The sequence below is a fragment of the Narcine bancroftii genome, chromosome 4 (assembly GCF_036971445.1).
Source record: "Narcine bancroftii isolate sNarBan1 chromosome 4, sNarBan1.hap1, whole genome shotgun sequence".
NCBI lineage: Eukaryota > Metazoa > Chordata > Chondrichthyes > Torpediniformes > Narcinidae > Narcine > Narcine bancroftii.
In genome coordinates, this window is record NC_091472.1 from 281,544,007 (window position 1) to 281,571,461 (window position 27,455).

Consider the following 27,455-nt stretch of genomic DNA (forward strand, 5'->3'; position numbering starts at 1 on the left):
ATGGGCTTTGCAGGCTGAGTCAGGTTTTAATTGTCCATCCCTGATTGCCCTTGAGAAAGTGGTGGTGAGCTTCCTTCTTGAATTGGTGCAGTTCTTGAGGTGTGAGTATACCCACAATGCTGTTTGCAAGGTAGTTCAAAGATTTTCACCAAGTAATGGTGAAGGAATGTTCATATATTTCCAAGTCAGGGTGGTGTGTGACTTGGGATGCATCTTCTAATTCATTGTATTCCCATGTTTTTGCCCTCCTTGTCTTTCTAGCTGATAGAGCTTTTGTCCTGTATGGTGCCAAGCTTCTGGAATGTTTATCATACTGCACTCATTCATGCAACTGGAACCTTGTAGATGGAGGACAGATTTTGGGAGTTAGAGAAGAATTATTCACCCAGGATTCTGAGCATTTAACTTATAGCCACATTGGGAATATGACTACTTCAGTTTCTGGTCAATGGAACCCCCCCCACCAAGATATTGAAAGTCTGGATTTAGTGAAAGTAGTACCATTAAAGGTCAGGGGGTGAAACTGGATTTTCTCTTTTTGTCATTCTCATTGTCCAGTACTGTGTCACACAAGTGTTGCTTGCCATCTATCAGCCCAATTGATCGCCCCTATCACCCCACCAGCTTCCACATTCAACATATTAATCGCCACAATTTCCGTCACATGCAACAAGATCTCGCCATGGGACTCGTCTTCCTCTCTCCTCCCCTCTCCACTTTCTATATGGACCACTCCTTCTGTAACTCCCACATCCATCATCCCTTCCCACTAATTGACTTCTTGGCATCTTCTCACGTGACTGCAGGAAGTACCAGAATTGTGCCCACACCTCCTCCCTCACCACCATTCGGGACTCCAAACAGCCCTTTCAAGTGCAGCAGCAGGAGTCATCTTCTGCATCCAGTGCTCTCGTTGTGGCCTTCTCTACATCGGAAAGACTGGACACAGACTGGGAGATCACTTCGCTGAGTACCTTCACTCTGTCCGCATCAATGATGGGGATCTTCCCAGTGACCAATCATTTCAATTCTATGCTCCATATCTGTGCTGACATGTCTGTCCATGGCCTCAAGCACTGCCAAACCAGGACCACCCATAGATTGGAGGTGCAACACTTAATATTCTTTCTGGGCACTCTCCAACTGGATGATATTAACATGAACTGCTCCAGTTTCTGCTAGACCATTCCCTGTTCTCTCTCTATTCCCTATCCCTCTGTCTCCTTTTCTCCAGCTCTCCATTCACAGAACCATTACTGCCTACCCCCCTCCCATTTTCTGTTGTGCCCTCCCTCCCTCATCCACCTACTAACTCTTGCCTGTGGGACTGTGGTCCTCCCTCTGCCCCTCACCCCCATCATTGTTTTCAAGTACCTGCCTACACTTTGCTTGTACCTTGATGAAGTAACACTTAAAGCATTGTGGACAGCAAGGAAGATGTTCAAAGCTTTCAGAGGGATCTGGATCAACTGGAAAAATAGACGAGAAAGTGGCAGATGGAATTTAATGTAGAAAACTGAGTTGTTGCATTTTGGAAGGACAAACCAAGGTAGGACATACACGGAAAATAAAGAGTGTGGAGGAACAAAGGGATCTGGGAAATCAGATAATTCCCTGAAAGTGGCGTCACAGGTAGACACGTTTGTGAAGAAAGCTTATGGCATCTTGGCCTTCATAAATCAAAATATTGAGTACAGGAGTTAGGATGTTATGGTGAGGTTGTACAAGACATTGGTGAGATCAAATTTGGAGTATTGTGTTCTGTTCACCAAACTACAGGAAGGATACCAGTAAGATTGAAAAAGTGCAGAGAAGATTACTGGGATGTTGCCAGGTTTTTAGGAATTGAGTTACAGGGAAAAATTAAATAGGTTCAGACTCTATTCCTTGGATCTATTAATAAAGTTGTAGGGAGCTGCAGAACTACCACAAGACTTCAAAGATGCATCAATCGTGACCATCTTCAAGAACAAGGGAGATGAGATATTGCAACAATTATGAGTTGTGGGAAAATGCCTCACGAAGATCATCCTTTTGACATTTGGTGTCCTACATCAATGACACCATCCTTCCAGAAAGCCAGTGTGGTTTTTGAACAGGCTGTAGTACAGTGGATTTGATCGTCTCACTGAGGCAGCTCCAAGAGAAATGTGTTGAGCAGTGGAGAAATCTCTCTGTCACATTTGTTGACCTAACCAAAGCATTTGTCCTGTGGAAGCTCTTACCAAAATTTGATTGCCACCCATGCCTAACCAGCATCATCTGTCAGTTCCATAGAGGTATGGAAGACTGCATCAATATGTGTGGTAAAGTTTCAGACCTATTTCCTATCACCAATGGAGTAAAACAGGGTTGTGTTTTGGCACCTACTCTGTTTGGACTATTCTTCGATGCTGTTCTTTAGGATGCCACATTAGATCTAAAGTTAGGGGTCTTCCTACAGAAGAGGGCTGATGGCAGGCTTCTCAACCTCACAAGATTGAGAGCAAAAACAAAAATCAAGGACATTGTGGCGCACAAGCTACAGTTTGCTGATGACAGTCCATTGGTTGACCACTCTCTTGAAGACTTGCAGATCACCAATTGCTTTGCCAATGCTGCTAAGATGACAATCAGCCTGAAAAATATGAAGTTTTGTACCAATTAGCCCCTGGCTCAAGCTACGAAGGAACAACTGTCCTCATTGATGACACTCGTCTCAATGCTGCCAACAAGTTTTTCCACCTGGGCAGCACAATAACATCCTCAACTTCTCCAGATGTCTAGATTAAGTCAAGAACGAGAAAAGCCTGGTTTGCCTTTGGTTTGGTCACAGAACATCAGGCTGGCCACCAAGTGCAAGGAGTACAGGGCTGTTGTGATATCAACCTTGCTCTAGGGATGTGAAATATAGTGCCCATATGAGAGTCCCTTACGTCAGCTTGACCAACTGCAGAAGCGTCACCTACGTCTGTGATGAGGATCAACTGGCAAGACAAGGTCTCCGATATCAAGATTCTTTCTCGAGCCAGAATGCCAGCAGTTTCAACCCTGATGATGTCAGCCCAAATGTGATGGGCAGGCAAGATACATTGTCAGAATGTCTGAGGGAAGAAGCATCTTGGACGGCCAACTGTCCAGTGGGACCTGAAAACGAGGAGGCCAGCAACTATGATACAAGGATGTCCTGCACAAGAGCCTCATGAAAGCTGACATTGGCCCATCAACATGGGAGGATCTGGCTCAAGATCACTCGCAGTGGAGGGACGCCATCAGGAAAGATGTGGACGTTGCTGAGAAAAAGCTCAAAGGGGCAACCGAAGAAAGGCACAGGAAATGTCACAATCAAGCTTCTTCCCCTGTTGTACTTCCAGACCTCAACTGCCAAACATGTGGCAGCAGTGCCTGTCAAGGATTGGTCTGTACAGCCATGCCACGACACATATATTCAAGACTACAAACTGACTGAAAGGAGCCATCTTCATCCTATAGATGGATAGCCAGAATATTTCTTGGAGCATAGAAGAATGAGGGGGGATCTGATAGAGGTTTACAAAATTATGAGCGGTACAGACAGAGCAAATGCAAGTAGGCTCTTTCCATTTGGATTAGGACATTTGAGTACAGGAGGACATGGACTTAAGAGTGAAAGGTTTACGGGGAGCTTTTTCACTCAGAGAGTGGTGGGAGTGTGGAACGCGTTGCCATCTGGTGAGGATAGACACATGGATAGGAGAGGTCTGGAGGGTTATGGAATTGGTGCAGGACAGTGTGTCTAGCGATATGATGTTTATTGCACAGAGTAGAAGGGCTGAATGGCCTGTTTTCTGTGCTGAAGTGTTCTATGGTTCTAAGGGCTCAGGCCTGAAATGTTGGTTATGTATCTATCATTGCTATATAAAGTGCACTGTTTGACCTACTGAGTTTCTCCAGCGTTGTGTTTTTACTTCAATAACGGAGTCTACAAATGTGATTCATTAAAGCCTGGATGTCGTGCAGGCCTTGCTGCATTTGGACCTGAATTGCTTCAGGAATTAAATATTGTACTGAACATTGTGCAATCAGCAGCAAACATCCATGGTCTGACCTTCAAATTGATAATTAGTTTATTGTAGTATACCTTTTAAAATGTACATATGTACCAAAATTTTTATTTGCTGCAGCTGAATCAGTAGTTTGTAAAAAAGAAAAACCCCAACAACAATAGTAAACTTAATGGAATTAAAAAGAGACAATAAATACAAAAGAAAAAGGTGGATTATAAATATTCAGTTATCCGAGAGCAAATAAATATGAATTTGCAATAGGCAACAGTCTTTTGTTGTGTTCCATTTGAAGGAAGGTCATTGGTGAAGCAGCAGAAGATGGCTGAGCCCAGGGCAATACCCTGAGGATCTCCTGCGGAGATAGCCAAGATTCCTTTATTGTTATAAACAGGTGTAATATTACACAAAATTGAGATTTGCATTCAGCAGAAAGTGCCTGGCACCCCTTGTAACAAGAGAAAGTGTTCCCTCCCAGAGTCACTGAGTGCCCATGGAATTGCCTCCAGTGCTCACGCAGCCTCTGTAGTCACACAGACTTCAGTCCAAACTCGGCAACGCGAGCTCCACATCCAAACCTTCGTCATGATCAGGAAATCTTCAGCATGCTTTGTACCCTCTTGCATTCCATTTCTGATGCCTGCTATCCATTCAGCCATCTTGAGCCAGTCTCCAGAAGTCTGCAGCCTGGCATGTCCTTTGACTGAAAGCTGGCAGAAATCCATAGCCTGGGTGGATTCCTCATCTTGAGTTACCAGCCATAAAGAACCTCATTGGTTCGCCACTGTGGTCAACCTCCCGTAGGGTCATCTCAACTTCTTCTCAAATGGGGAGTGGTCTCCCCATTTTATGGTGTCCTGGACCAGTCCTCCACTTCTCTGGAATCTCCAACCCCTTGTGGCTGTTGCTGAATGCAGACGCTGCCATCTTTGGCTCAGACCATGTGGTCAAAGTATTTTAAAATAAATATTCAACATCTCCTTCAACAGGCTGTTTAAAGCCTGTATAGAGCCTTCGGTAATTGGACTATGTGGTAGAACCTTGTGGAGGAGTCTCTCTCTCCATGGGTCCCCACCAACAGAAATACTGCATTGCAGCAACAGGTCTGGCAGCACCGCAATATTTTATTTCTGAGGAGATTGATTTCCAACCATCTCAGCTATCTTCCTTGGTGCTGTGTTTGATTCAAACCAGTGGAGGGTTTTCCCGTTGATTCAAGGTTAGTCAGGGTTCCTTGAAGAAATATTTGATGCTCCCTCGATATCACAGGCAATTTCTCTCACTTCATCTCTGGAATTCATCTCTTTTGTCCATGTTTGGACCAAGGCTATAGGTAAGTGATTTCAGTGGAACCCAAATTAAGCTTTGCGAACAGGTTATTGCTAAGCAAGTGGCACTTGAGAGTGTGATCGAGTGTGATCGAGTATCCCTTCCATTACTTTGCTGAAGATTGGAAGAGGACAAATGGACTCGGTTGGATTTGCCATTCTTAGGGCAATTGTTGGGTTGATGCCCATGTTGTCACCCTACTGAAAAAGCTTAGTCAGCTGGAACCATTTTTTTTTCATTCATCACCAAGAACAGGATGTATGCCTAAACATTGAAAGTTAACAGTTATAGATGGCTGATAAAGATGAGCAGTTGTCAGTCAGTCAGGATCGTTCATATTCTGTAATTGAATATGGTCTGATGAAGCTTCTGAAGATGACCAGGTTAAAGATGCTGCCTATGGAACTTTTTTTAGTATTGACCCGAGGCTTGTGTGATTGGCCCACAATAATTATGCAAATCATGGAGCTAAATACAAATTTTATGGTATTGCATAGAATCGAGAATTCTTTGAATTAGTAGAAAACCTTGATATTTGGCCTGGAGTCAAACAGGGATAGTTTAAGATTTTTTCAGAATGATCTTGGATATTGCAGCCAAATTAAATCAGAACATCATTGTCCATTCATTAATGTGAATAACGTTATGCAATACAACTTCACATACGATGTTCCTTTAAAAAACAGACATCTGATGCCATCTGGATTTTTTTTAACAAAATTAATCCTAATTCAAGCGGCTATTTTTTTCAGTCATCGATTCATGCAGCACAAAATAGCCCCTTTGACCTAACTCATCCATGCCGATCAAGTTAGCATTGTGATTTCATCCCATTTACCCACATTTGGCCCTTGTACTTCTCAACAAAAGACATTGTTTAGATGCATAATACTTAGGCATTTGCTAATTTTCAATAATGGGCAGATTACTTTTGCATCAAGGCTGTAATGGAAAATAATGTGTGTTTGGATACTGGGTTGTAAATTAACTGTGAGAATCACAAGGTTGAATTGCTTGTAATTTCCAATGAGAATTTAACTGACGTATCCCTCCCATCTACCATATAATTTTCTTTGAGATTTCTTGATTTGACTCAAAGATGCTCATGACAAAAGTAAAATGAGACATCTGTTCCAAAAAAATCCTCAAGTAGCTATGTGTTGGTGTTGGCATGTTAAATTGTTTGAACTGTGACATCTGTACTGAACCTTATGGGTGAGAACATCTGGTACAGATTCAGTGCCATGTTCTTTCTGGCACAGATCCAGGTTTCATAAGAGTGTTCAAAATTTTAATTCTATTCTCAACTAATTTTATGGCAATGAAATGCAGTCATAATGAATAATGAACAATTATTTTGAAATAAAATATACATATGCTTTGCTAATACTGCACAATAAACTATAAAAATTTGCATTTGTTGCTAAGCACTTCTGTATTATTCATTTTACTACTCTGGGTAAAAAAGCTTCATCTGATTTTGATGATATATTGATTGGCCCTGTGTTTGCATTTATTCATGAATGGAAGCACTGTCTTAGCGAACAACATTTTCCATTATGTTAAAGGTCTCAATATTACCCTTAGTATTTCCTTTTCAAAATAAAAAGGACCTTGGTTTGTTCATGCAAAAGAAAAAAAATAAAGGGAATATTTCTGGTATCATCCTAATAAATAATCTTTGCCCTAGAGTCACTATTTCCTTTTCAAAATATGCCGGCAAGAACTGGGCTTGGAAACCCAAATATAGTTTAATTGAGCTCCAATATAACTTTAACACAGCTTTTATAGTATATGCAGTCTGTTTCTCATTTTCTGTTTGTTTTTTTGACATTTTCAAATTTTTTCTTTTATCAGGAATATACATTCTCGTTCCACTAAAAAAAAGCACACTGAAATGATATAACATTTCTCTTATTGAAAAGAAATGGTTTAATAACATCACACTTAGATAAATAAGGAATAGTGGATGAATATTTGAGTAACCATTGCGAGTGAATCTACTTGTTAGTTAACATTTTTTTCCCCAGTGTTTGAAAATTCCATTTTATTGCTTGCCCAATGCAGTTTTAACATCTACAGCTACTCCTTCTTTTCAAGTAGACTTTTGAAGGCAATTGGACATAATTTTTAAGGGTTCAGAATTTTTTTTGGCATAATTTAAGAAAATAGTAAAGCTTCAATTACAAATACTTTTATCTTTATTTCACATTTGATATATTAAGGATAAATCCACAAATTTAATAATGCAATAAAAATAACGAATGAAACTGGTAAAAAAAAATTGAAAAATGATCATAACAGGGGAAAATGAGTATTGTGAGATTGAGGACAAGATGTACAGATCTTCATGAGTGAGCTGATCTCAAATCATTCATGGCAAAATAACTTTTGAGCTTCCAGGCTAATTTACTGATGAAAATTTCTTCATAGTTCACACCTAGCTTTAAAGTGATATTGTGGATTTCCTGTTAATGCACCAGTTTTCCTGAGTGTATTTGTGTAATGAAGCTTTAATGAATAAATATTTAGATTGGGTATGTTTGTTAAATTATTTTTTTAAATTAAATTTAGATATACAGCATGGTAACAGACCCTTTTCAGCCAACGGGCCCATGCTACCCAATTTACCGACACCCCTCCCCCCCCTCCGTACGTTTTGAAGGGTGAAAGGAAATCAGAGCACCCAAAGGAAACATGCAGACACAGGGAGAATGTACAAACTCCTTATAGACTGCGTGGTTTTTGAACCCCAGTCAAGATTGCTGGCGCTGTAACAGCGATGCACTAATCATTACGCTCACCGTGCCGCCCGTTCTGTGCATAAATAGGAATAAAGATCTTTTGAAATTTTTAATTATAAAAGTGACTTTAACCTAAGTTTATAAGCGCATCAACTTTAAAATTGTTATGATTTTCAAGTTCTGAATTTGTCTCCATCAAATTTTATTGGAAAAGTTCCAGGTAATGCTGTGTGGACATTGATTCACGAAAATAAAACTGGCAAGCTGCAATTTATATCCTTGAGGCTGTCAGCTTTCAATGAGATTATCAGAACATGAAAGATGGGGGAAGGAGTCAGCTATCTGGCCCTTTGAGCCTCCTTTGGCATTCATTAAAATCATGGCTGATCTTCCACACTCAGCAACATTTTCCAGCACTATTTACCATATCCCTTAATTTCCTTAATGCCCAAAAAATTATCAATTTCTGTTTTGAATGAACAAATGGTCTGAACTTTTGCAGACCTCAAGGGAAGAGTATCAGAAGCTCACCAGCCTCCGATTCAAGGAATGATTGGAACTAATCTAATACCTCAGTCAAAAATATTTCCATTTTGAAATTAAAATTAATAACTGATTTTGGTTCAGTTGGAAATTGCCCCTCGAATTTCTACCACTCTTGTGTGTAGAATTCTTTATTAATTTTTTTCTGCTTTGTCGTGCCTCAAATTTTTGCATGATGCCTTCAATGCTTGATTCCCCAAATAATAGAAATGGTTTATCTTCATTCGCCCTATATTGAAGCAAAAAAAACCCTGTAATTTCTGCTTGTAAATTAGCCCTAGGCAACCAGGTATCATTCTGCTAAATCTACAATGCACTCCCCAAAAGCCTTCATTTAGATATGGTCCCTGATTTACATACTAAGAATACTCCAGATGTGGTCCAATAAGCATTTTGCATTGTTGTAGTATTACCTTTACTAATTAGCAGTCCTCTGGATATAAAACTGAATGTGCAATAAACCTTTTTCTTGCCCATATTATTTTAATGATCTACAACAATATCTCCCAAAATGGGCATAAAATTCTAGTGTTTCAAGTCTCTTCACTGTTGAATTAGAACCAGAAGTTTTTTTGTCCTAAACATGTCACAAAATTTGTTGTTTTGTGTGAGCATTAGAGTTGCAAATATTTCAATAAATTATATTTTAAAAAAATACTTATTTGAAAGAAGAGAAAATGAAGGAGTGATTGTGATTCATTGTCCATTCAGAAATCTGATGGCAGAGGGGAAAAAGCTGTTTTTGTACTATTGGGTCTTCATTTTCAGGCTCCTGTGCCTCCTTCCTGATGGTAGTAGTGTGAAGTGGGCATGACCTGGGTGGTGAGAGTCCTTGAGAGTTCTTTAGACTACGCCTCTTTTGATCCTGGCTGAGCTCACAACTCTGTCATCTTTTCCTGTCCTGTATATTGACACCTTCATACCAGTGAGCCTTCTTCATGATTGCATCAACATGGAGACCCCAGGACTGATCTTCAGAGATGTTGACATGCAAGAAATTGCAGATCTTAACCCTTTCCACTACTGACCCCTTGATGAGGACTGATACATGTTCTCCTGATTTCCCCCTCCTGAAGTCCGCACTCAGTTCCTTTGTTTTGCTTCCTTTTGAGTGCAAGATTGTTGTTGTGGTACCACTCAACCAGCTGATCTGCTCACTCCTGTATGCTTCCTCTTTGCTGTCTGTGATTCTGTCACTGACTAAGGTGTAGGTGGTATTTGAATTGTGCTTAGCCACACAGTCATGGGTGTACAGTGAGTAGAGCAGTTGGCTAAGCACGCATCCTTGTGTCGGTTGTCAGTGAGGAGGAGACATTGTTTCCGAATTGTACTGACATTGGTCTTCTGATGAGGATGTCAAAGATCCAGTTGCAGAAGTGGGTTTAGGGTCCCAGAATTTGGAGCTTGTTGACAAATACTGAGGGTACAATGGTGTTGAAAGCTGAGCTGAAGTCAATGAAGAGTAGCCTGATGTACGCATTGCTGTTGTATGGTGATCCAGGGCTCAGTGGAGAGACCGTAAAATTGCCTTTTCTATGGAAAGATTAATTGAGAAAATTATCTGCTCTATCACCTCTGATGCATAAGATATGCAAACATTATGTCTATATTGAGTTCCATTTGCCACATTTTTGCCCATTCCCCTCATAAATTCATGTCTTTGACATTTATTTTTCTATCTACATAGCTTCCAATGCTTACCTTCGTGTTAATGGAATCCATGCAGATCTGTGCTGAGGTAATAATTATTTATTATAATTATAGATGACAGATTATGCTCAAGAATGCCAGCCAAACTTTGATAATACAATTACTTGATTTTAAAAAAAAGTCTGCAGATGGCTGGAAATGTAAAGCAAAAATGAGAAACTGCTGCAAATACTCAGTTCAGACCACATCTGTGGGAAGAGAATCAGTCATAAATATTATCCTATTGTCCATACCCTCTTGCCTTTCATCCAAATTAATTCCTTGAGATTCAACATCAGTTCAAAAATTCTACATAAAATGCTTCACAAAATATCTTTTGGCAGTCCATGTAGATTACATTCATAAATAGTTTCCTTTGACCAACTCTCGGTGTCTTTTCAAAAAGTGGCAGCATTATTCATTTTATTTTATAATTTTATGTCAGAAAGTTTACTGGGAACATTAGGGGGAACCTTTTCATTCAGTGTGGTGGGAGTTGCCATCTGACATGGCAAATGTAGGGTCATTCTTAAGTTTTAAAAATAAACTGGATAGGTACATGGATACAAGAGGTCTGGAGGGTTATGGAACAGGTGCAGGTCAGTGGGACTAGCAGTATGATGTTTTTGGCATAGACTAGAAGGGCTGAATGGCCTGTTTTTGGTATTGTAGTGTTCAAAGGTTCTATTAAACTAATTGATCTAAAATTCAGCAGTTTACTTTCATTTATCTAACTTGGAGGCCTGATGCGGCAAGAACAATCAGATAATTGTACACCTCATGGAATGTTACTTTTCATTGATATCATTAGGTGTTCCCCAATCTTTTGCCAGATAGCCATGACAGCAAACCAGTGTGGGAAGTGACCTTATAAATTCAGATATCGCAAGCTTTTGTTACATTGCAGCATCATTTTCAGAGCTGTCCAGGAATTGCAAATCATTAGTTCCATGCTCATGACATCAAGTAAGCAGATCTTTTCACCTGTCGTCACATCTCTTTAAATCATAACCACTTGGACATGTGTTCAGAAGATGCAATCCTTTTCTGCAGATTTGATACGCCTAGTGCTGCACTGTAAATATCAGTCCTTTTTGGAAGAAACCCAAGCAAACCCCTTGTATCTTGCCAATTTAAACTGCACTGGACAAATACATTTCTATCATTTGGGAAAACAATGAGCTGCTGGAAGAACTCAGCAGGTCTGGCAGCTATGAGTAGAAATGACCAGTCAACATTTCTAGTTGGAACACTTGTATTAAGACTGTTGTTTCTCTGTCTTTTGGAATTTTGATTAATTCATGTTCATTAATATAAATTAATGTTATTCGTTTCTAAAACAAATGGAAAAATAGGAAAATTATGGAAACTAGTTCTGGAAACAATGAAAATGTCAGAGTGAAAATGTAGATTTTGACATAGACATTACATATTCGATAGTGTATCTAGAAAAATGTGAAGCGTTATTATTTTGATTGCAATTTTACTACTTTCATGCTTTAGGGTAATTTTCTTGGCTGTGTTGGTCCTTTCATTTATATGCAAAGGAACCTTGTTACTTGTGGTGATCAGTTATTGACTCATTTGCATTTTGAGCCTCAAGGTCAAACATGTACAACTGTACATGGACTACTGTCATCTTGCTTTGCACAGTCATACATATCATTCAGTGATTGTTTAATTGCACAGTTTTATTACTGATATCAAAGGTTATTGAATGAACATTAGGTAAATGTTTTTAACAGTCTATAATGATAAGCTGGAAAAATGGTAATTTATGAAAAGGAAGTTCAAGGTAACATTCTGTAAAAATTAAATAAGAAACCTTTGCTGTCCTGCTAATAAGCTGTAGTTGTGATTTGTGCCTCGAGGATTCCTCTTAACTGTCCTAGTGTCTTTAGGGCAGAAATATCTGGTGCATATCTCTTCCTGCCAAAGGACACCAAAAAATGTACTATACAAGCATCTTTTATGAGGTCAATAATATTAAATTACTGCCAAAAACTAATTGTTAGGATCTACTTGTACAGTATCCATCAGATCTTTACTTTATTAATGAGTATATTATGTGTTTCTTACCCACACTTTATAATATTTTATGAATAATTAATAAGGGATCTTCAGAGTGGGCACTTATGGACAAAAAAAACTCACATGTGGAAAGAGTAAATGCAAGAAGCCATTAAAAATTAGAGGACTTAGGTTTAAAGGCTGAAAAGGAAAAGTTTAAACAGAACATTAGGGGGAATTTATTCACACAGAGAGTGGTGGCAGTATGGAAAGAGCTGCCAGTTGAATTGGTAAATGTAGACTCAATTTTGACATTTAAGAGCATTTTGGACAGGTAGATGGATGGGAGAGGCTTGTAGGGATATGGTCCAGAGAGGGATCAGTTGGACTAGGTTGAAAAATAATTTGTAAAAACACAGAAATACTTGAGGAAATCAGCAGGTCTCACAACTTCCATTGTAGGTAAGAATATATTACTGACGATATGGGCCTGAGCCCCTCTTCAAGGTATGAGTAAAAAGCAGGCAGGTGCCCCAAATTAAAAGGCTGGGGAGAAGGGAAGAGTTAGGAGTACGGAACAACAGACAAAAGGTGTAAGCTGGATATGGATAGGAGGACAGGAGAGAGGAAAGGTGAGCATTGATTGGGGGAGGGGGTTGGCTCTGTGAAAGCAGAGCTGGGGGAAAAGAAAAGAGAGAGAGAGAAAGACAGCAAGAGGGAAGGAGACAAGGATAGATGCGGGGGGGAAATATGAACTAAAATTGTAGAAGTCTATGCTAATGCCCAGATGGAATATAAGATGTTATTCTTCCAACAGATGCATCTTTGCTTCTCCCCTCTCTGCCTTCTGCAGGGACTGGTCCCTCTATAATTTCCTTGTCCACACCATCCTTCCCACCAATTGCCCCCTTGGCACCTACCCCTTTAATCACAGGAGATATTACATTTGCATCCACACCTCCTCACTTACCACTATACCAGCCCCAAACTGACCTTCTAAGTAAAGGTAAAGGTTCCATTATTGTCACGTAATACTACATTTAGAATGTAACATATTTGAAATTCTTAAAATTTTGTCTACTGTAAGGCAGACAGGGTTGCCACTCATCCAGTGCCCCTCACAGAAACTACAGCATCTAGTGTTCCTTGGCCGTCTCCTCTCCAAGTACCGACCAGGCCTGAGCATGCTTAGCTTCCGAGATCAGACAATTCAGCTATTAGGTGAAGCAGCACTTGAATCTACAGAGTTATCTACTGCATCCAGTGCTCCCATTATGGTCACTTCTACATTGGAGAGACTGGATGCAACTAGGAGAATTTTTCATTGAGCTCTGTCTGCACAATAGCTGGGATCTCCCAGTGGCCACCCATTTCAATTCCCACTCCATTGTCTTGCCGACATGTCTGTCTATGGTCGCATGCACCGCCAGACTAAGGGCACCATCTAATTTGAGGAACAACACCACCTATTCCATCTGGGCACTCTCCAACTGAATAGCATTAACACCGACTTCTCTAGTTTCTGTTAGACACCCCACCCCACCACCTATCCCTATAACTCCTTTCCTCTTGCTCTGTCACTCTCTCTCTCTCTTCCCATTTTCTTCTGTCTCCTTTTCCTTCAGCTCTGCCAAACACACTTCTCCAATCAATTCTCACCTTTTCTCTCTCCTGTCCTCCTATCCATATAGAATTGATACCTTGTGTCGCTTGGTATGCACACTTCTCCCTGCCCTTTCTTCCCTCTCCCCAGCCTTTTAAATCAGGTGCCAACCTGCTTTTTACTCAAGTTTATTTTAAACATCTTCTGATTGTGTAACTGCAGCCCGATGAAACAACGTTTTCTGGTCCTCAGTGCAAAAACTTGCAAACACACAACGAAGCATAACACACATAAAGACAAATTATACATATTTACTACAGTCTATACATTCACATTTCAGATTTATTGTCAGAGTACATACATGATATCACATACAACCCTGAGATTCCTTTTTTCTGTGGTCATGGCAGAATTACCACTTATTGGTAGTGCAAAATATAAACTACACAGCATAACACATGTAAACAAAAAAAACTGTAAACAGGTGATGAATGTAAACAAACTGTGCAATAACAGAGAGAACAAAAAGAAAATCAATAAAGTGCTCAAGTAAGAGTCCTTAAATGAGTCCCTGCTTGAGTTTCTTGCTGAAGAATCTGATGGTGGAGGGGGTAACAGCTGTTCCTGAACCTGGTGGTGCGAGTCTTGTGGCACCTATACCTCTTTCCTGATGGCTGCAGCGAGAACAGAGCATGTATTAGGTGGTGAGGGTCTTTGATGACTGATGCTGCCTTCTGACAGCAGCGTTCCCTGTAGATCTACTCAATGGTGGGGAGGATTTTGCCTGAGATGTCCTGGGCTGTGTCCACCTCCTTTTGGAGGGCTTTGTGCTCAGGAGTATTGGTCTTTCCATACAAAACTGCGATGGAGCCAGTCAGCACATTTTTCACCACATCTCTGTAGAAATTTGCCACGGTTTCTGATGTCATACCAAACCTCCGCAAACTCCTGAGGAAGTAGAGGCGTTGACATGCTTTGTTCATGATACCATTTGTGTTTTGGGTTCAGGAAAGATCCTCCGAATTAGTGACTCCCAAGAACTTATATTTGCTCACCCTCTCCATTTCTGATTCCCCCAATGATCACTGGATTGTATTTCTCTGGCTTTCTTTTCCTGAAGTCAACAATCAGCTCCTTAGTTTTGGTGACATTGAGTGCAAGGTTGTTGTTGGTGCACTATTCAGCCAAGTTTTCAATCTCCATCCTGTGTGCTGACTCATCTCCCCTTTTTATACAGTACTGCTGTATCATCTGGAAATTTGAGGATGGTGTTATTGTTGTACAGAGCCACACACTCATAGGTGCAAAGTGAGTAGAGCGGGGGGGGGGGGGCGGGGTGGGTGGGGGGTGGTGGGAAGTAGGGTAAAGAACACAGCCCAGTGGTGCTCCGGTACTGATGGAGATTGTAGAGGAAAATTTATTACCAGTCTTCATGGATTGGGTATAATAAATAAATAAATATTGTTTAATAAATAGTGGAGTCTTGGAGGATCAGTATGAGCAGTTCTTTCAGTCGTTCTGCAGTCTCACCGCCTGTGGGAAGAAACTGTTTCTCAGCCTGATGGTCCTGGCTTTGATGCCTTTAAGAAGGACTCCAGCCCAAAATGGCATTTATATATCTTTTACTCCTATGGATGCTGCAAGACCTGAGCTCCTCTAGCATTTCTGTGCTTTTACTACAACCACAGCATCTGCAGACTTCTGTGTTTCACTCCAGAACAATAATTTGGCATGGGCTATAGGGGCTGAAGGTCTTGTTTCTGTGCTGCAGTGTTCTATGGTTCTAGTAATGCTATTATCTAAAAGGATACATTAATGTGGCAGCGCACAATGGGGAAAGAGATCATGTGCCAGTTTGCTGAATTTGTCATTTAAATTCTCTTTCACAGGAACCTACAACATTTGGCCATGTGGAATTGGCCCTGCAGAAAAACTTTCATATGTCAGTTGTGGCATATGAAAGAAAAAGGATGGTTGGAAATGGAAAGGAGTAAAAGGCAGTGGGTGCAACTAGGGGTGGAGTTTACATTGCAGAATAGAGGGAAAGTGAGATTATAGAGGAAGAAATGAGTGGCACATTAATGAGAATATTCAGATGATGTATGAGAGAGGCTACTGTGGAGCGAAAAATAAATGGAGAGGGTGAGAAAATTTGTTCTTCGAAGTCACTATCTCGGAAGATCTTTCTGGACCCAACACATTAATGGCATTATGAAGAAAGCCGGTCAGCTGCTCTACTTCCTCAGGAGTTTGTGGAGGTTTGGTGTGACATCAGAAACCCTGGTAAATTTCTATAGATGTGTGGTGGAAAGTGTGCTGACCGGCTGTATCGTGGTCTGGTATGGGGATACCAATACCCCTGAATGTATAGCCCTGTAAAAATTTGTGGACACTGCCCAGGACATCACAGCCAAAGCTCATCCCATCACCGAGAACATCTATGGGGAACATTGCCTTCAGAGAGCAGCAGTAATCATCAAGAATCCACACCAGGCAGGACATGCTTTGTTCTCGCTACTACCATCAGGAAAGAGGTATAAGTGCCACAAGACTTAAACCACTAGGTTCAGGAACAGCTTCTACCATCAGACTTCTCAACATAAACTCAATTAGGGACTCATTTAAGGACTCCTACTTTTGTATTTCATTGTTTTTTTTTCTTCTCTGTATTGCACAGTCAGTTTGTTTCTATTGTTTTATTTGTTTCCCTGTGAACATTGTGTACAGTGTTTTTTTGCACTGCCAATATGTGGCAATTCTGCCTGGTGCACAGGAAAAAGATTCTCAGGGTTGTATGTGATGTCATGTATGTACTCTGACAATAAATCTGAAATTAAAGTAAATGCAAAATAAATTGTTCAGGTCTACTGAATAGTTTTTACTATCAAAGATATTTTAAAACTATTTGCTTAATTATCACTTGAAACATTTTATTCCTTGCCAGATAGTGGAGGCTCAGCTCATCAGCTCATCTTGATAAAGTAAGTGCAGACACGCAGGTACCACAAATGATGAATTGGGGCAAAGGGCCAGGTCCAGGATGATGCTGGAATCGATTTCTGCCATTGCCACAGTCTTGAGAGCGCTGTGATCAAAATCACTAATAACATCCTGTGTGACTGTGATGAGGGTAATAAATCTATCCATATCCTTCTCAACCTGGATTCAACCTGAATTGCTCTGCTTAAATGCTTCTATACCGTCATCCAGTCAGATGGGGTTGGATTTGCTCATTTCCATTTTGATCTGCACACTTGTGGCTAGAGAATCACAGATAATGAGTTCCTGTACTGTTGACTCTGGTCTTTTCTCAATTTTTTTTTTGTGTGCAAACTGGCAAATTCATAAAATGTAAAATTGGTTGCCGCTTGCACGATGAGGTCACCCAGCTTTATCTCACTCTCGCTACTGTTGGCTGCTTCACTATGTGTAAATCTAGATTGGAAACGAAAGCAAACTCCTCACGTCTTTGGCCTGATATTTGACCAAAATTGTGTTTAGACAACATACTGTTGGCATTGTTAAAACTTTCTGAATTTCAGCTCTCTGCGCCAGCTCATTTCTGTCTGTCTGAGCTCATCTGCTGCAGAAAGTTTTATGAACGCCTTTGTAACTTCCAGAGTTGATTATTTTAAAGTAATCCTCAAGCCATTCTGAACCTACTCTCTGCAAAATTTAAGATAGCAGATTTCCAAGCAAGAAAATTTTATTAACTGTGGATTAATTTCTACAATTGTAAATAATTGTATAACCTTTTGTATGGTAATGTTCTTAAACCAGGGGAAATTAAGTGCGATGATCTGTCACTGAAATACACGAACTCCTGCATTCGTTATCGAAATGATCATTGGTCTGCCAATCTCTTCTTGCTCATGATTAAGATTGAAGCACAAATGATGTGAAAATGTATAGTTACAAATATACTTAAATTGGAAACCATTTGAAAATGCATTTGGGAAACAAGAGAATTCATCATGGAAGAATTTGCTCTACTGGAGGTTTTAAGTAGTGTTTTTTTGCCTGAAACCTTTTATAGCTTGCTAAAATTATAAAGTCTTATTCTATGACATTGGCTCATCAGTAGATAATAAATTGGTTGTGCTCTTGGGCAAAAAGCATTGGTTACTTTGTATTCCTGTGGCGTTCTTGTTAGATAATATTGGACTTCCAAACGAGATGCAATGGCTTACAAAGAAGACTGCAGAAGATCCTGTCTTACTAAAATACAAAATATAGCATAGACCTTTATGATGTTGTTAAAGAGCAGCAAAATGTTCAGAATAACTCAGCAGGAATTCTCACATTACTGACCCCTCACTGTTACTGCAGGTTCCAATCCTTCATGAAGATATATGGAGCCAGCCATACGTGCACACAAGCAGCATATTTCTGTAAACTGTCTGACAACTGGCAAAAAAAAAAAAATCTCTTTGCAATTGGGGCTAGAAATAAAATTCTTTTTTTTTATAATCTCCACAATTCTTAAAATTCATTTGACGGACTAACAATAGGTACTGTGATCATTATTTTTGAACCAAGATTTGCATTGATATCTGATTACAGTGCCCTTAACCCAATTGACATCAATCACAAATCATTCCACAGTGCTCTGAACAGGACATGATGTCTTTATAACTTTGTAAGATGTCCACCAAATTTTTGTAACTCTTTAGCATTATTATTGTCTTTCCATGAAACAAATAACATAATGATGCCCTCAGGAATATGGTTGCAGTAGATGAATCTTCTGTTGATTGGCCTAGAAATTCTATTGGGCCATATTGAATCAAAGAAAAATGATTTTAATATGCACGCCCTTGGGGTTTATCCAAATGTTCTAGGTTCTCTATCGGAACCTGCTGTGACCAATGACTGAAGTGACCAGTGACAGGAGCACCTTTCAGGTGGAGAATGGAGGGAATGACCATTTGAACTCAAATTTTGTTGCCAGTAGGAGCCAAGACAAACACCTTCTTCCTTTTTGTGGCAGCTCAGCACTGGAAACAAAGAAATGCTGTTTGTTTTCATTTGTGGTGTTAAAGTTGTCGCCTCTTCCACTCAGGGACATCTTAAATTTGGCATTTAGGGCTTCAATAATTTCGTTTGAAAAATTGTCATGATAGATTTTTTTTCTTAATGATTTGGAAATACAGGTACTTATTTCATGCCTGTCCCTAATTGCCTTTGAATTGAACGTTTTGCTTCACTATTCCAGAAGGCAGTTCAGAGTCAATCACTTGCATGTTAATCTGAAGTCTGATACAGACCATAAGTATGATAGCCCTCCATCTTTACAGGACATTTCCAAAAATCTTGTGATTTCACAGTCACCATTTCTGATTCTAGTGTTTATGTCTAAATGTATTTATTGATTTAGATTGAATTCACCAACTTGTCAATAACTGAACAGTAGACAGACTGCTGACTCGCTTCTTCCTTGGTACACGATCCAATCCAGTTTTTTATGACTTGCTCAACAATATTAACTACTTTGCTCCTAATACACAAAAGTGCTAGAGAAATTCAGCAGGTCCCACAGCAGCCACAGGAGGAAAAGAAGTACAACCAATGTTTTGGGCCTGAGCCCTTCATCAAGGCCCAAAATATTGGTTAGAGATCTTTGCTTCATGTTGTTGCTGTCGAACTTGCTGAGTTTCTGTATTAACTACAATAGCATCATCTGCAAACTTTCTGGTTTCTCACCACTTTGCTCCTATATCTTTTCTTTGTGTCCTTATGGTATGAAATATTGGTCCTTTCAATACCTGATTACCTCAATGGATGATTATAATGTTCATTTTATTTATTCATTTTTTAAGGCTTGGCCAATACTGCCAAAGTGAGCAAATAACCATATAACAATTACAACATGGAAACAGGCCAATTTGGCCCTTCTAGTCCGCACTGATCCAAGTACCCTCCTCTAATCCCACTTACCAGTTCTCTGACCATATCCCTCCATCCCCCTCCCATCCATATACTTACTCTTTTTTAAATGACAAAATGGACTCTGCCTCCACCACCTTTCCTGGAAGCCCATTCCACACAGTAACCAATCTCTGTATATAATATACACATTGGGCAATGTATGTTCAATAAACTCCTGATGCTCTATTGTCCATGCTTAACTGTGCTTGAGATACTGATGAGGAGCTGTCTCCTTAAACTACTGTATTCCTTCTAGTGAAGATACTTTTACAGTGCTATTGGGTAGAAAGGGCCCTCATGCACCATCAATCATTTTGAAGACTGGAAGCTGTAGAGAAACTGATAGGGTTTTATTAACTACAGAATGGATATCCGTCCATGCTGGACGACTGTCCTGGACTGAAGAGGGGGCTGTGGCATAGTCACCTTTCTTCAGGGGCCAGTAGGAGGAGCCTCAGGCACAATCAGCAAGGGGCATGACCTAGTACAATCATATACACAACATATCCAAACCTATATACAGTGGTTTACCACATTCACCCCTTGTTTTTAAAAAAAGAGTCCAGCAGGGTGAAGTGATTTAAAAGTTCTTACAGGTTAAGCCTTTTGAGTAGTCTGGTCTGCCATTGCAAACGTCGTAGTGCCAGCTGCGGTTGGTCTGGGACACCTGCATGTTATCTTCAGCGATGGCTTTGTGTGGTGCCAGATCTGACACATCCTCCACTGGGGCAGGGGTAATGTGCCATGATGTTGGTGTATCGTGGATGATGGGAGATGAAGTGGATGCGGGGTGGTCAGTAATGTTATCGGTGATCCTGAGGGTTCCAGGTCCCAAATGGAGATGGTGTCTTTGCGTCCATTAGGGTATTTGGTGTTGGCGAGGAGGAGATGGACCCTTTCGACCAGTGGGTCAGACTTATGGCTACTCTGGCCAGCAAGTACTGAGGCAGCTCTTCACTCATAAAAGAGGACCCCTGGTTGCTGTGGATATAGCGGGGTACCCGAACAGGGTGAAGAAATTGTGCTGGACTTTGATAACTGTGGCAGTGGTCATATCCGGGCAGGGGATGGTTAACAGGAAATGTGAGTATTCATCAATGATGTTGATGAAGTACACTTTGCGGTCGGAGGAGGGGAGGGGCCCCTTGAAGTCTACCTTTATCAGGTGTGCTCTGTCTGGCTGATTGAAATGCGATTTTCCCACTGCATAGACCTGGCAATTGTTGGTCATGATCTCCTCAATGGAATAAGGTAAGTTGCGGACTTTGACAAAGTGGTAGAACCGGGTGACCCCGGGGTGGCAGTGGTCGTTGTGGAGGGCCTGTAGCTGTTCTATTTGTGCACTGGCACATGTTCTGCAGGATAGGGCATCTGGAGGGTCATTGAGTTTTCCCATTCAGTACAAGATATCATAATTGTAGGTGGAAATTTCAATTCAAATTTCAATAAACCTCAATATTTTGTCATTTTAGATTTTACCTCACTGCTGATTGTTGAACATGAAGGCAACTGCATGTTGGTCAGTCAGCAAGGTAAATCTTTTGTTGGCAAGGCAGTGTCTCCAGTGCCTTACCGCCTCAACAATGGTCTGGGCCTCCTTCTTGACTGAGGAGTGCCAGAGTTTGAGGCCCTGGAGGGTGTAGGAGAAAAAGGCTACGGGTCTGCCCACCTGGTTAAGGGTGGTGACCAGGGCGAAGTCAGATGCATTGTTCTCCATTTGGACAGGGTGGATTTGTCCACTGCATGCATTGCAGCCTTGGCAGTGTCACCTTGATGCGGCTGAAGGTTGCACAGGCCTCTAGCATCAGGGGAAAAGAGGTGGATTTGGGGAGGGGGGCAGGCCTTGTCCGCATAATTGGGGACCCAATTGGCATAGTAAGGGAAGAAGCCCAGGCACATTTCAGGACCTAAAAGCTGTGGGGAAGGGAGAATGCCAGCAAAGTGTGCATGCAATTAGGATTGGGGCCAATGACTCCATTCTCTATGATGCAGCCAAGGATGGCAAGACAAGTTGTGTGAAATGCACACTTGTCCTTATTGTTAGTGAGATTGAGGAGTTTGGTGGCCTGGAGGAATTTTTGGAGGCTGGTGTCATGATCCTGTATGACATGGCTGTGCAAGTGGTGACGTTGGCCATGTATAGGAATATGGCATGCAGTTTGTATTGATCTACCATGCAGTCCATCTTCCATTGGAAGCCTGAGACCCTGTTGGTGACTCCAAAGGCGACCCAGAGGAAATGGTTGAGGTGGCCATCTATCTCAAAGGCAGTGTATTAGCAGTCCACTGGGTAGATGGGGAGCTGATGATCTGCCGACTTTAAATTGATGGTGGAGAATACCTGATATTGGGCGATTTGATTCACCAAGTCGGATATGCGGGGTGGAGGGTACATGTCCAGCTGTGCATACCTGTTAATGGTCTGACTGTAGTTGATGACCAATCTATGTTTTGTCCTATTCTTAACTACCACCAATTTGGGCTCTCCAGGGTCTGGTGCTGGCTTCAATGATCCTCTCATTCAGAAGCTGCTGTACCTCCGACCTGATAAAGTCCCTGTCCCTAGCACTGAGTCACCTATTTTTGGTGGCAATGGGTTTACAATTGGGGGTGAGGTTAGTGAACAATTGTGGAGAGGTGATCTTGAGAGGCCACAAGTCACATGTGGTGTGCAATCAACTGATTAATGGCTGGAAACTATGGTAGGAGAGGCTGGGGGGGTGGGGTGTGGTGGTTTCTGTTTGGAGTGCAGTGGGCAGTTTAAAAACTGCTCGTTACAGTGAAGGGGGTGAATGGGGCCCATCATACTCCATCATGACATTCTTAAGGTGGCATTGAAAGTCCAACCCCAGCAGCACAGTAGCGCAAAGTTGTGGCATCACGAGGAGTTTAATGTTGTTATGGTCTGTGCCCCGAGCACTCAGAGTCACTATGGAGTAGATGTGGACATCTGCTGTTTGGGACCTTGAGGCCAAGGAGGCTTTGTGGTTTATTGCCTCACCACGAGGGAGTAGTGGTGCAACATGTCAGGGATGATGAGCTCTCTGTGCTCCCACTGTTGATCAGGCAGCTCGTCATATGGTCATTGAGTCCGATGCCCATCATTGATCTGGTGAGTTGGTGAGGCCTCCCCTGGTATAGCATGATGGAGGCCAGTGTTGAGTCGCTGTCAGGTTCTGCAGATATGGTGGAGTGTTCAGGCATTCGGTTCTGAGATGGCAGCCCCCATGGCCTGCACGTGGCACTGCTAGGTTGGGAAAATGGCAGCACCCACGGTCCACACGAGGTGCTGCCAGGTTGAGGAGATGATGGTATCCAAGATAGTGGCTCCTATGGCTTGCCTCAGTGCTACTGGGTTTGGAGGGTGATCTAGACTTGCACACTTTGATGTAATATCCTTTCTTCCCGTAGTTATCGCAAACCGTGTCTTTTCCCAGGTTGCATTTTCTTGGGACATAACGTGTGCAGAAATAGCACTTTGGGTGCTTGCGGATTATCGTGACTGTGGTCGTGTCACTGGTGGGATGTTCTGATGTTCCACAGGCCTGCAGTCCTCCCACTTCCCCAGATGGCAGTGCCCGTGTTAACCACAAGGTGGCTGCATTGTCAACAGAGTGGGCATTCATATTTTGAAGGGCCACCTCTAGCGTATCCACTATTTCGACCGCCTTCTACAAATTGAGCTCACTCTGCTCCAACAGTCTCTGCTGGATGTAACCGGATCTTATGCCCACAATGTAGGCATCTCAAATCAGGCTGTCTGTGTTCTTCACTGCCTTGAAGTCGCAGGGCCATCTGAGGGCTTACAGGACCTGAAGGTACTCGTCAGGTCACTGTTTATGGGTAGCCAGGAGGCGCCTCATGTAAACTTTGTTTACCTTCCTCCTGTGCTGACTTTTCAGAATGTCCATTGCTGCTGGGTTAGACTGGGCTTCCCTGATCATTGAGCATACCAGGGGCCCGACCCAAGAAGACAGCACTTGCATTCTGTCATCCTCTGATCGGACAATAGCGCAGGAGACCTGCACGAACGCTTCAAAGCAACACAGCCAGAGTTTGAAGCTGTTTGATGTGTCGGGTTATTGTGGGTCGAGGTCCAGCTTTTCTGGCGTCAGGATCTGCTCCATTATCAAAAAAACTGTAGTTAATAAAATTGATGCACCATCAATACATTCAAAAACTACAAGTTGTAGAGGAATTGATAGGCTTTTATTCACTATAGAATGGATATCTGCCCATGCTGGTTGACTGCTATAGGATAGTCCAGTGGTTCTCAACCTTTTTCTTTCCACTCATATACCACTTTAAGAATTCCCTATCCCATAGGTGCTCTGTGATTAGTAAGGGATTGCTTAAGGTGGTATGTGGGTGGAAAGAAAAAGTTTTAAAACCATTGTTTTAATTGTACCTCATTGGCTTGTTATGTGCACAGTTTCATAACTCCAAAGGAAATGGGCCAATGTCAATTTTCCTCAAACAAAATATTTTAGTAACAATTAGGTCTAGAGCAGAGATTCTCAACCTTCCCTTCCCACTCACATGCCATCTTAAGCAATCCCTTACTAATTACAGAGCACTGATGGCTTAGGAATTACTTAAAGTAGTTTGTGAATGGAAAGAAAAAGGTTGAGAACCACTGGCATAGTCGCTTTTATCCAAGGGCCAATAAGAGGAGCCTAAAGCACAGTCAGCAAGAGGTGTGTCCTAATACATCCAAACATATACACAGTGGTTTACCACAGGCCCAGGCCTGAAACGTTGGTTGCCCTTTACTTCCTATAGATGCTGCACGACCTGCTGGGTTTCTCCATTATGTTTGTGATCACACTCAACCCCAGTATCTGACCTCTGAGGCAAGTCATGGTATTTATGTGGCTGGTCCAGTTTAGATTCTGGTCAATGATAACAAGGCGGTCCATTGAGAGGGTGCTATTTTATGGTATTGTGGGCTGATTTTTAAGCCAGTGAAGTATTTTCTCAGATTTGTTACAGCATTTTCTTTGCAAACATTTCTCTTGCTACTTATATTCAATTTGTACTTGTATCAAAGAGGTTAAAATGTTTTGGATGTCAAGGGTAGAAGGAAACAAAATACTGATGTATAAAAAAAAATTAAATTGAACTTTCTGTTTACCTATTTTCCCCAACCCAAAAAATTTAGCAGGTATACAGCATAAATGATTAAGTTTTGCTTACAGTTTTGTGAATTTTCTATCCAGTTAATACCATCATTAATGATCAAATATACAGTGCAATCTAGATTTCAATCTTCTAAATTCTCAGGAATGTTGATGCATTCAATTCAGTCTCACCAAATGGACACACTTTGCTGCTTGGATTTAATCCAGTGGGTCTTTGTTTAAGCACTTGTTCCAATGATAGCCTACTAATCTGAAACATGAACATTGCTTTTCTCTCCACAAATGCTGTCTGACCTGCTGAGTATTTCAAAGATTCATTGTTTTAATTTCAGATTTACTGCTTTTACAGTACTTGGTTTTTTTTTGCAATATTTGATGACTGGCACCTCTAAAGTACTGAGATTTCTAGGGCCAGAAATCAGGTGACACAATTAGAGTAGGCATGCTATGTTAGAATGAAAAGCATCTGCAAAGTGCCTGAGAAACATCTAGTGGTTACTAACCAACAAGGAATGTACTCCCTCTTGTAATTTGTATAGAAATAGTTGCTTACTTCCAGGAGATCTTAGCAATGTGAAGAAGTACAACTGGAATGAGCATCTCTGATTGGGTGGAATTACTGAAATATCAGAGAAAATAAACTCAGTTCTCCCTTTATTTTTCTGAGGTTGAAAATTGAATAGCAGTTATAGTTCAAAGTGATGTGCATATAACCATATAACCATATAACCACTTACAGCACAGAACAGGCCAGTTCGGCCCTACTAGTCCATGCCGTAGCAAATCCCCACCCTCCTAGTCCCACTGACTAGCACCCAGTCCATACCCCTCTAGTCCCCTCCTATCCATGTAACGATCCAGTCTTTCCTTAAATGATCCCGCCTCGACCACGTCTGCCGGAAGCTCATTCCACCTCCCCACCACCCTCTGCGTAAAGAATTTTCCCCTCATGTTCCCCTTATAATTTTCCCCCTTCAATCTTAAACCATGTCCTCTAGTTTAAATCTCCCCCTTTCTTAATTGAAAAAGCCTATCCACATTTACTCTGTCTGTCCCTTTTAAAATCTTAAACACCTCTATCAAGTCCCCTCTCAATCTTCTACGCTCCAGAGAAAAAAGCCCCAGTCTGCACAACCTTTCCCTATAACTCAGACCCTGAAATCCTGTCAACATTCTCGTGAACCTTCTCTGCACTCTCTCTATTTTGTTTATATCTTTCCTATAATTTGGTGACCAAAACTGTACACAGTACTCCAAATTTGGCCTCACCAATGCCTTGTACAATTTCATCATAACCTCCCTACTCTTGAATTCAATACTCCGATTTATGAAGGCCAACATTCCAAATGCCTTCTTCACCACACCATCTACCTGAGTACCAGCCTTGAGGGTACTATTTACCATAACTCCTAAATCCCTTTGTTGCTCTGCACTCCTCAGTTGTCTACCATTCAATGTATATGACCTATTTAAATTTGCCTTTCCAAAATGTAGCACCTCACATTTATCTGTATTAAATTCCATCAGCCATTTCTCAGCCCACACCTCCAGCCTCCCTAAATCACCTTTTAATCTATGGTAATCTACCTCACTGTCCACAACACCACCAATCTTTGTGTCATCCGCAAACTTGCTTATCCAATTCTCCACCCCTACATCCAGATCGTTAATATATATAACAAATAATAGTGGACCCAGGACCGAACCCTGAGGAACTCCACTAGTCACCGGCCTCCAATTGGACAAACAATTTTCTACCACTACTCTCTGACACCTCCCATCCAACCACTGCTGAATCCATTTCACTACCTCGTTATTTATACCTAATGCCTCCACCTTTTTTCCTAACCTCCTGTGGGGAACTTTGTCAAAAGCTTTACTAAAGTCCAAATAGACAACATCCACAGCTTTCCCTTCATCAACCTTTTTTGTAACCCCATGACAAGAACCATGTTGTTTCTGCCATTAGAAGAATGGCTTCATGTCAAAGGTGCAGGCCTTTCTTTCTAGTTCAAAGTTCAGATGTATTGTCAAAGTACACATATGACGTCACATACAACCCTGAGATTCTTTTTTCCTGTGGGCCAGGCAAAAAAAACTGTACTCAAGTAAGGTATATGTATAAAAGAAAGAAATGAAATGTGAAAAAAAAATTCAATGCAGAAAATAAATATTCAATGATAAATACTGTGCAAAATAAGAATCCTTAAATGAGTTTCTGATTGATTTTGTTGTTTAGCAGTCTGATGGTGGAGGGGTAGCATCTGTTCCTGAATTTGATAATGTCAAAAGAAATAAGAGCTCTGGGAGGCTTTTAAGTCTACTATCTGTTCTGTCTACAGGTAGAGATTCCATTATTGCCACCTAATATTACATTTAGAATGTAACATACATGAACTCAACATTATTAAAAAGGAAAGATTTTTGTGATTTTTGTTAGAAGGCA

General features: G+C 41.1%; 1 protein-coding gene across 7 annotated transcripts in view; it reads left to right on the forward strand.

Moving 5' to 3' along the window:
• Positions 1-27,455, forward strand: part of nckap5l (NCK-associated protein 5-like) — a 538,388-nt gene that overhangs the window by 217,861 nt on the left and 293,072 nt on the right. For 5 of the 7 annotated variants that reach the window (XM_069935206.1, XM_069935209.1, XM_069935208.1 and 2 more), the window contains one exon: positions 10,326-10,376. The exons of the other annotated variants lie outside the window; for them this stretch is intronic. In XM_069935206.1, coding sequence (XP_069791307.1) covers positions 10,326-10,376 — 51 coding nt within the window. The remainder of the gene's footprint in view (positions 1-10,325; positions 10,377-27,455) is intronic. 7 annotated transcript variants of the gene reach the window in all.